Source organism: Caretta caretta, chromosome 8, assembly GCF_965140235.1.
Source record: "Caretta caretta isolate rCarCar2 chromosome 8, rCarCar1.hap1, whole genome shotgun sequence".
In the NCBI taxonomy this organism is placed as follows: Eukaryota; Metazoa; Chordata; order Testudines; family Cheloniidae; genus Caretta; species Caretta caretta.
This window is the reverse complement of record NC_134213.1, coordinates 37,653,167-37,663,592: the sequence shown is the minus strand read 5'-3', so window position 1 is coordinate 37,663,592 and position 10,426 is coordinate 37,653,167. Positions and strand designations below refer to the sequence as shown.

The following is a 10,426-nucleotide window of genomic DNA, read 5'->3' as shown; positions in this document are numbered from 1 at the left end:
TTGACAGCCCCCAATTTACCACTGAAGTGGTTCAAAGGGGCCAAGAGTCCGGCGAAGTATGTACAAGGATACTTCAGACATCGCTGAAAGGAAGCCGTACAGGTGAGGAATGCAATAGTGCACACAGCAGACATTTTAAAAGGAAAGCAAGGGATATAACTTCTTCCGTGGAAACGACAAGATTGAGCATTTTAATATTGCTAGCTCGCAATATGGTTATTGCGGCAAGTTACAGAGCTTTAAAAGATCTCCAGCAAGCTTTGGCCAAGTCTCTGTTCAGAGGCGATGATAATATTCTGCCCAATGAAAGGTGAAAAACAAAACCATCAGAGAAACCGTTGTCAGTGTGGCTGCTGTTTGTTGCCCATCAGAAAAACCATGGAGCTGTCTGAGCTATTAAAATACAATTTTATTGGTATAAAGCAAACACTGTGAAACAAACACTACTTTTTGAAAGAGAATTTCTCATGCACTGCATGTATTGTTCGAAGTTAGCTGTAATTCAAAAGCCTAGCAATCTTCCTTCTGTGACTCTGCCACACTTCTCCACACGGTTTCCATGCCCACAGACCAAGAGTAGCTCTCCAGGAAAATTGTTCCTCTGCGTTATTTTAAATAGGTCTGTTAGTTCAAATCTGTCAACAAAGAGAAGATTCAGATTCAGAGACCTTTGGGCTCTTGGGGGCTAGTCCCAAGCAAGCCAAAACTAGAATCACCGGATCTGAGCTGTGTCCCCACTCCCACCTGCGTAGCAAATTTGAACAAGCTTGGACTGTCTCCGTGGTGATGGACAATCATCTTCCCTTGAGTTTCTCAAAGGAAATATATTCTTCGGACTCTAGGATGAGTACAACTAACACAGCAGTTTGTTGGAGGTGGGCAGACCTGTTTTTTGATTTGGGATTCTGCCTGATTGTGTGTTTAATACCTTAAAAAGCAACGTGGGGTGGAGTGAAAACTTCTCTTTGATCTGCCAGGGCAGCTAGAGCAGTGATGTGCTTGTGTGCAGGAGATCATCACCCCATCTAAAGAAGGGTCCCAGCCTACTGCTCATTAGTCAAAAGGGGGAGCTTATTTTTTACACTTCCCATAGAGGAAAAAAACAAGAGTGGGCTCTGGGGAAGGAAATCTCGCTGAGATCCACCCCACAGTCATCACCAAGGGAGCTGTTATTGGTGGAAAGGACAGCAGAGCCTTCCCCTAAATGTAGAGGATTCCAGGGGCTCGTAGGAGGCCAACGCCATCCACGTAGAAGATTGAGCCCCTGTACGATGTCTGACCCCTATGCGGGGTCCCCGGCTACATGGCAACTTGGTTTCATTAAGACCCCGGTACCATAACCAGGGTCTCTGCCTTCAGTACTCCTGAGATTCCTGAGGGAGGCTAAGTAGAAAAGATGATCTAGCCCCACTCTGTGCGCCCCCGGCTACCCAGTCTCCGCCCCCCTGGCACATCACAGACCACAAAGAGGAGGAAGTGTGGGTCCCTTCCACCTGGGAACTCGAGACTTTCCCATAAACTCTCTCTTTAAGAACTCTTAGATCCTGGAAACTTTCAGTTATAATTTTAATAATAAAAACCAGCCTTACCAGATGAGATTTGCGTTTCAGATGAGCGGATCAAAAATTACAACACCTGGCAGTTGTTTAGTTATGTGTTTTAACTGTCAGTGAGGCCAGAAACAATTGGCTGGTTTCAGCATGCTGTGCCCTGCCTTCATGTCTCCCCTATGACAGATCTGAGATCCAGGTCTAATAAATTATTATTCCATAATTCCTTAATTTATGGAAAGAGAGTACTATATATGTTTGCTTTAACCCGAGTAGCTCTCCCAGCCCTCTTGATTTTAACATGGCATTTTGCAGCTATTCCAGTGCATTAAACAGTCAGAAACATACACGTGTACTTGATACATTCACACAGCCGCACGAGGAAAGAAGTTACAATAGTTACAAAATTGAGCTTGCTAAAGGCTTCTTGAAATGCGCGAGACATGGCCGAGGGCTACTCGGACTTCCGGCCCCCAGAATAAATCGGCATGGGGATGTGCTTAACACAAGGCAAATCCTTTCTGTAATCCTCTCACCCACTACTGAACGGTCATGTACCCACTAATACACAGACCAGCTACCACCCCTGCAGAATGACATGGGAAGAATCTTAATATCGTTCGTCCAATCTCCCATTTCATTCCTTCTCTCGGTTCAAGTGCTGCAAATCCATCTCCCGTTCTGTTCAGCTGCAGGCCGGAGACTGGACTTGGTTAAATTACAAACAGTAGGTACCTAGGCTGCAGGCAATGCATCGCACGGTTCAGCCGATTAGCAAGGAGGGCACTTTTCCTACAGAAGGACCCACTGCTTCTTGCACTTTATGAAAGCTGCAGGCTGGAAAAGGCAACTGTCCCCATCTCAGCTTCACCAGGAACACGGACAGAGCTGCCCTGGCCCGGCGTTCTCCTCCGGCAGCCATTATTTTAAGTCATTGTTGACAATCATGCTATCGCCTATGTCGCAATAGGTGGTCATTTTCTTCCTCTTCCCAAAAGTGGAGAAGCTGTTCTTGCCCTCCGGATCCAGGCAGTGGGGCCCCTCCTTGTTTGCCAGCATGGTTGGGGTCCCTGGTATATAAACGTTGTGCTGGTAATCCAGAGGTGGGATTTGCGGCGGGTACAGGGGGCCGTACCTGGGGGTCCAAATGCTGTTGGAGGCCCCGGGTGCCTTCTGGAATTCTGGAGAAAGCAAACGTTAGCTAGCGCCGGGAAAAGCTTTTGGGGACCAGAGAGGATCAGTCAGCCAAATACACACACACACACACACACACACACACACACAGCCTCTTAATCGGCCTTTAACAAGCCTGGGGTAGGAAGAAATTAATCCGTTCTAGGGTGCCGCCGGACTACCGCTCTACATCCCTAGTTCTGCTCCCTACAGTTGTTGTGGCTGGTACATAGAAAGGTTCCTCTCACGACCATGATGCGTTTCCAACATCCCAGTGCTCCCACCACCGCTCCCCACGCCCATTCCTGGCGGTGCACTGGCCTCGGGGGAGGCTAGGGTTTGGAGCAGCCCGGGCTCGGATGAGGGATAAAGCACCTACAGCGCCGGTGGGGAATGAAAGGCTCAGGTATGGCCTTAGACTGGCAGCCTGGTTCGGTTCCCCCAGCCATTTTGGGAGTTGCCGGGTTAGACTTTAGGCGTGTGATGTTCTGCACCACCCAACACTAACCAGAGACTGGAGTGACCAGGGTACGCAGCCTGTCGTGCTCTTTCTGGACTCCTCTGCGGACTCCCCCTACGTCCTCCAGACTCTGCGAACTAAAGAGAACCAGCGAGACAACAAAGACGCCATGAAGACTTCACTCATATTTCAGGTCAGCAATAACCGTCCCTCCCACTTTACCCCATGCCCTCTAAGTATTGGATTCTGGTACCTTTTCAGGGCTGATCGCTGGGTTTTTGTAGGCAGCTGGTCCACATTGGGCTGTTTGATCTGCAAAATACAGGAAATATACAACATTAGACCCATGGAATTTCCATCTTTAGGGCGCATGGATTTGCCATACCCATCATCTCCCCCCAAAGAAGCGTTGAGTGCTTAATGCTCACTGCAAAGGGAATCCAATGAATTAGGTTAGATCCTTTTGGCTCAGGTTGTGTTGGTTTGAGCTAGATGAACTCTGCCTGCTTTTCGGGCGAATTGAGAAGCCACTGAAGGCCCAGGTTCCATGTGGTCAGGGGATGAATTAGCTACACTGCGAAAGAGGTGGGAAATGATCTCTAGAGCAAGAGAAGTGAGATGCCTTCTAGGTATATCTCCTAGGGTGGTGTGAAACTGATCACTCGACAGAATCTCCAGCTCTGATAAAAAAAAAATCACCTCCAAGAACCCATACACCTGACTCTACGCGGGGAGTGAAAAGTGCAAGGCAGAGACACATGGCAAATGGCAGGGCAATGCTGCCCTATTCTCCTTGTTCCGGGGGAGGAATATTTACCTTTCCCACTGAAAGCTAAAGCTGTCACTCCGCATCCAGTTATTGGTCTGCTTTCGGATCTCATTCAGATTACAATATTTAATTACTGTCCCTGCCAAAGCGCAGGAACAAAGCTGCTGCTTGCTTGTATGATTTCTGCGTTTAGAACAACTAACAAAGGGAGCTGTCTTATCTTTTATGTTTCACCAGTGAAGCAAAAAGCCTTCTGCTTCCAGAAATCCACTGAAAACCCTCTCTGGCCCGCACTCTAACCCACTTCAGTTGCTCTCTGTAAATATGTTGCCGGTCTAAATAATCTGCTTGTTCTTCTAATCCGTCTCCTTCAAAGGATAGGAGGTGATGGAACATCAGATACAAACCTGAATGGAGAAGCAAGCAGGGCTTTCAAAGAGGTTCATTTGTATTCTGTTTTCTCGGTCAGACTCCAATTTGGCTGTAGCCAGAGCGGTTTTTTAATCTCAGTGTCAGACTCCCTGGATTGTGAAATGGAAGCTGCAGCTGATTTGGCTTGCATTAAAAAAACACAATTATTTCACTGTTGTTCCACAGGTTTATTTAATATGCCTGCCTCGCTGTCATTCAGTCAGACGTTGGAAGGCTCCAGTTCCTGTCCTGTCAATGATTTCTCAGCCAATTGGGTGCAGTTGATCCTGGTAATTGACCAGGTGTGAGTTCAAAAGCGAGTCCGAATCAGGGAAGCCTTTTCTGAGGATTTAAGGGTAAAAACTTAAATGTCGTAGAGGTGACAGTAACTGAAAAGGCAGATTAGTGGGCCTCCAAATTCCAGGCTTTCCTGCCTTGGGAGGCAGCATGAGGGGTGGGAAATGTATTAGGGGTGAGCTCCGGCGCTATCTCCTTCCGCCCACCCTAGTTCCAGAAAACAGGCAAGAGAAAGAAGCCAGTGGAGTTACTGCGGCGGGAGTGAGGTAAGAATCAGGCCAATTACTCGGTTCCGAAAGCAATGCGCCTCTGAAGCCAACTAGCCCGTGGTAGTAACCAAAGTAACTGTTCTGACATAACTGAGCCCTCTAGTGTTCTGCTGACACTTGGTAACCTAGGTTTGACAACAACTTGCTTTGCCCCTTAACAGAGCCATCCATCAGCTCTCAAAGCGCCCCTCGGACATCCAAGAATTAAACCTCACTGCACCTCTGTGAGGTAATACTATCTCCATTTTACAGAGGGGAAAATGAGGCACAGAGACACAGGAAATCTCTGACAGAGCCGAAAGCGAAGCCTTCCAGACTTGTCTCCCCCCACTAGATCACGCTTCCTTTCTTCTCCCTCTTGCCCCCATCCCAGTTTTCACACCTTAATTCCCAACCCCCGTCTGTAAATCTGGATCCATTCTTTCATTACAGATTTTTTTCTCTTAATATTTGTAAACATTTTTCATTATTATTAGTTAGTTAGTTTCGATTGAGGTGGCTTAGTCTGCTATCTCCCTACACCCGCCTGAGGCGGAAAGGCGTGGAAATCAGCTGTGTGCGGAATGTCACTAGAGGGAGTTTGTAACTGACTGGAGGAAAATCGCATTAACATATTAGACAACTGTGTCCAATGATCCAAGGGAAAATGTAAAAAGAAAACCAGTCTACAGAATGTCTTGTGCTTATTTTAAAAAGGGATATTTTGTTAAAGTAAAATGTTTGTAAGTGGATTAGACTTCTCATCCCCATCCATCCCCAGTAATCGCGTTATTGAAAGAGTATTTCATCTAAACAATTAGACGTTATGCATTTAAATACCTAACGAATGTTGACATAAAAATCTCTTTAAATCTTTTTTTCTCTCCGAGCGCAGAGTCTGGGCTTTTGCACCATCTAGTGATCAGTTCACTGAAATGTCAGGCATTTGTCTTCTGCAAAGTGCTCTTCCCCTTCAGCATTCCAGCTAATATTTCAGCATTAATTTTAAGAGATGCCAGGAGAAAAGTGGTGTCCTTAGGAAATGGGGTAATGGCGAAGTATCTCAGTTACAAAGGCAAGGAGATGCCCCTGAAAGAACCAAACAAGATACCAGGTCTCAAGTGTAAGGACTGGAGAGGCAATCCTGCCAAATGACATCCTTCGCTCCCTTCGTTAGTTTGGGAAGGATTTTAATCACCACATGAAACCTCCCCCGCCCTCCAACAAAGCCACTTAGGGCGATTTGTAAATAATAATAAAACCCGAAAAGGATCCTCACTAGTAGGAAAGCACTGGGTGCGGGTACTGATGCAGCACTGGGCAGCGACTGCATCTGAATCTGCTTGAGCCGGGTGTATCTGCCTGAATTTCTTGTTGAGACAAAGGAGCTGAAAAGCCCCATGGGCCACTCGAGCGCCTGAGTAATTCGTGCCGCCTGTAATATGTGCGGAGGGGAAATACGGAATAGACAGTAAAATTTCAAGAGGCTTAAACCACCGCTTGCTTTTCTGCCCCGGTGTAAGGTCTGGCTCTCTTGAAGGAAGGCTACGGGGCAGTGCAGTCGCGATCGGAGGCTAAGCGAGAGTCCTCAAAAGGGGACAGTTATCTCCTGAGACAGCCCTTGGCTTTCTGGGCACGGTCCCTATTTCAGTCTTAATAGGAGCTGGGCTGCTGCTTCTGAGCGCTTTCTGCTACTTCCCCTAATTTAAAATGAGCCTGACGTTCTCCAAATCATTAACTGGAATGAGTAAGGAGCGTGCTGGAGAATTCCCTGCTGTCTGACGGGTACTAATTCTGACACTGCCACTTGATCAAAGGGTCGGGTAATTATCTTTAAAAAGTTGTGCCTGAATGAAAGGATTTCTCCCCGCTCAGATGCGTTTCCAGGGGGCGGGGGAGGGAGAGAAGAAGGGGGAAAGCCGGGCTAACTCTTGAAGGGGTGTCTCATGGCACTGTCTCCCCTTGCGCCTCACTGAGCCCCACCGCCTGCACTGCAGCGCGGGGTTACCTGGCTGGCGGCACTGACGGTGTTATTGGCCTCTCGGGCCTTCCTGCCCGGCCCTGGTAAGTCCTCGGCGGCTTTCTCGTTGTTCCTCGGGGGACTCGGGCTGTAGGGCTTTAGAAACATGAAGTCGCTCTTGGTGGACTCCGGGGTCAGGCAGACTTTGTAGCAGTAGCCTGGAGGGCCGCTGCCTGCCACGTCCAGGCAGTTGGTGGGCACTTTGTTGCCCGAGGAGAGCTGGGGCTTGATGTTGGAATTTTTGAAGACCTTGGCAGAGGCCCTGGCCCTCACGCAGCAGCAGGCGGGGAGGGAGCAGCCATAGCCATGCAGGGAGTGCCGGTCCTTGTGGCACTTGATGGCCGTGAGGATGATGATGGCCACCAGAAAGGTGAAAGACACGGAGCCCAGTGAGACGATGAGGTAGAGGGTGAGCGTGGAGGAGGAGAGTTCGGGGTTCAGGGAGAGCTCGTTGAAATCGGACAGGGTCTCGGGCATGCTCTCCACCACGGACAGCAGCAGGGATATAGAGGCGGAGAGCGGCGGCTGCCCGTTGTCCCGCACCTGGATGACCAAGCGCTGCCTCGTGGCATCTTTGTCCAGGAAGGCTCGGATGGTGCGGAGCTCGCCCGTGTACAGGGCCACGCTGAAGAGGCTGGGGTCAGTGGCCTGCAGGATCTGGTAGGAGAGCCTGGAATTCTGCCCAGAGTCCGCGTCTACGGCCGACACCTTTCCCACCACGTAGCCGGGGTCGGCTGAGCGGGGCACCACCTCTGTGGCAAGCGAGCCGTTGCGGGGCACGGGCGAGACGATGACCGGCGCGTTGTCATTCTGGTCCAGGATGAAGACGTTGACGGTGACATTGCTGCTGAGCGGGGGGAAGCCCGCGTCCTGCGCCTGCACCTGCACCTGGAAGTTGCGGATCTGCTCGTAGTCCAGAGAGCGCAGCGCGTACATGTGCCCGCTATCCGAGTTGATGGAGACATAGGTGGCCACGGGCATGCCCTGGATGTGCCCCTCGGCGATGGAGTAGGACAGATAGGCGTTCTGCCGGCAGTCGGGGTCCACAGCGCTGACAGAGCAGATGGAGGCGCCCGGGGCGTTGTTCTCCAGCACATAGACGTTGTAGGAGGGCTGCAGGAAGCGGGGCGCGTTGTCGTTGATGTCCGACACCTGGACGGTCAGGGTCTTCCTGGTGAGCAGCGCTGGCGAGCCCATGTCCCGCGCCGTGATGCTGAGGTTGTACTCGGGCACGGCCTCGCGGTCCAGCGCCGCGGTGGTGACCAGCGTGTAGTAGTTGCGGAAGGCGGCCTGGAGCTGGAAGGGCACGTTGCGGGGGATCTCGCAGCTCACCTGCCCGTTGTCCCCGGAGTCCCGGTCCAGCACGCTGATCACGGCGATCACGGTGCCCGGCGGCGCGTCCTCCAGCACCGGCGTGGAAACCGAGGTGAGGCTCACCTCCGGCGCGTTATCGTTGACATCGAGCAGGTGCACCAGCACCCGGCAGTGCACGGCCACCGCCGAGGGGCCGCGGTCCTTGGCCTGCACGTAGAGCTCGTGCAGGCGCGCCCGCTCGTAGTCCAGCGGGCCGGCCAGGCGCACCTGGCCGCTGCGCGGCTCCACGCTGAAGAGCTGGCGCACCCGGGGCGGCGCGTGGCCGCTGAAGGAGTACTCGATCTCGCCGTTCGTGCCCTCGTCCAGGTCCGTGGCGTTGAGCTTGATGACCAGCGTGCCTGGCGGCGCGTCCTCGGGCAGGCTCACCCCGTAGGAGGGCTGGTCGAAGGCCGGCACGTTGTCGTTGGCGTCCAGCACGGTGACGAGGATTCCGGCGGTGCCCGACCTCTCCGGGAGGCCGCCGTCCAGGGCGGTGAGCAGCAGGCGGTGGCTGCGCTGCTTCTCGCGATCCAGGGCTCGCTCCAGCACCAGCTCGGCGAACTTGCTGCCGTCGCTGCGGGTCTGCACCTCGAGCGAGAAGAAGCCGTTGGAGCTGAGCTGGTAGGTGCGCAGGGAGTTGGTGCCCACGTCCGGGTCCTGCGCGCTCTCCAGCGGGAAGCGTGCGCCGGGCAGCGCCGACTCGGTCACCTCCAGCACGTACTCCGGCCAGGGGAAGCTGGGCGCGTTGTCGTTGATGTCCAGCACCTCCACCTCCACGCGGTACAGCGCCAGCGGGCTCTCGATCACCAGCTGCAGGTGCAGCAGGCAGGCCCCGCCGGCCTCGCACACCTCCTCGCGGTCGATCTTCTCGTTGACGAAGAGGATCCCGTTCTCCAAGTTCACCTCCAGATGCTGCTTGGTGCCGGCCCGGGACACGATGCGGAACCGCCGCGTCGACAGCTTGGACACGTCCAGACCCAGGTCCTCGGCGATGTTAGCCACGAAGGCGCCGTGCTCCAGCTCCTCGGGTACCGAGTAGCGCAGCTGGCCGGCCGCCGGCTCCAGGCAAGAAGTCACCAGAAGCAGCAGCATCTGCCGGCTCCAAGTCCAGCCGCTGCCCCAGACTCCAGCCCCCATAGCGCCGGGGCCCCTGCTCCGGCAGCGCCTCCAGGGATAAGACTCACCCGAGACCACCCGTGCCATCCAGCGGGAGCCTGCGCTGTCTCCCGGGGCAGAAGGCTTCGGAAGCGAAGGGTGCGGTGGCTCGCCTGGACCTGAGAGCGCCGCCGTTGCTGCTTTGCCGCTCCCCCACTTGCGTTTGTCCAACACTTGGACTTCCAACTACTTTCGGGCTCAGAGACTGAGCAGCGGAGGGAGGACCCGCCTCGCATTTCAGCACCGCATTGGTGGACAGAGGAGTCGAAAGCCAGAGCTGTAATTACTGCCGGAATGGTTAACCCTTTGCTGACCAGGGCGAGGGGAGGGAGAGAGGCAGGGAGGGAGGAGAGAGCGCGATGTGTTCATGCTAATGCCCGGGAGATTGCAATCATTTCCATACAGGAAAAGGTCAGGTATCTTCCCAGCGTGGCACGGAACTGCCTGACGGAGACGGATTCCGCCCCAGCGACTTTATTGCAAAGAAAAAACCTGTTTGAACGGAAAGAACACGACTCCCATTAAATCTGAACACACCGCCCACTAGGGCCCACCCCCGCGGGGACCCATTGTCTGTCCTTCGCCTCTCGGCCCGGAGAGAGGAAGTTTATGTTACTGGGCGACAGCGTCTCGAGCCCTGAGCAGATGAATATGAGGCTAGTAATATTTTCCCACAGATGTTTTCTTCATCCTCGTGGTAGATTAAAAAGCCCGAAACACACCGAAAACCAAATCCTCCGTATGAATATCCTGACATCAGCCTCTATGCATGGATTTAACCTTTAACAGATGGTTAAGCTCCCACAGAATTGATTACATTTTACTGCACACCGTTTTCCTTGTAATGCTGAGTTTTTTAATTACCAGAGAAGGGGATTACATCCCAGACAGCCGGCTCAAGGCTGATTCCATCAGCCCAGAGACATGGAGAAAGGCCCCCCTTCTGCTTCCCCAACACCCTGCCCACTTCGAGCCTGCAGGATTTCCAAA

General features: G+C 52.8%; 1 protein-coding gene across 2 annotated transcripts; it reads right to left on the bottom strand.

The window, feature by feature from the left end:
- Positions 1–389: 389 nt before the first annotated feature.
- LOC125641691 (protocadherin-10-like) lies at positions 390–9,552 on the bottom strand. 2 transcript variants are annotated; one of them, XM_048862007.2, is made up of 4 exons: positions 6,917–9,552; positions 3,437–3,495; positions 3,232–3,320; positions 390–2,731 (listed from the first exon to the last, which is right to left on the bottom strand). In XM_048862007.2, the coding sequence occupies exons 1-4, from the start codon at positions 9,482–9,484 to the stop codon at positions 2,472–2,474; spliced, it is 2,976 nt and encodes a 991-aa protein (XP_048717964.1). In that variant the 5' UTR covers positions 9,485–9,552; the 3' UTR covers positions 390–2,471. The 2 variants fall into 2 exon arrangements, with proteins under 2 accessions (XP_048717964.1, XP_048717965.1); XM_048862008.2 differs by having other exon boundaries at positions 390–635.
- Positions 9,553–10,426: the final 874 nt, after the last annotated feature.

Excerpts from the sequence above, each read along its gene's own strand:
- LOC125641691 (XM_048862007.2), bottom strand. The coding sequence starts at position 9,484 with ATGGCACGGGTGGTCTCGGGTGAGTCTTATCCCTGGAGGCGCTGCCGG. Across the intron at positions 3,496-6,916 it reads CCGTCAGTGCCGCCAGCCAG|ATCAAACAGCCCAATGTGGA; the intron begins GTAACCCCGCGC and ends TGTATTTTGCAG. Across the intron at positions 2,732-3,231 it reads CCTGGTCACTCCAGTCTCTG|AATTCCAGAAGGCACCCGGG; the intron begins GTTAGTGTTGGG and ends TGCTTTCTCCAG.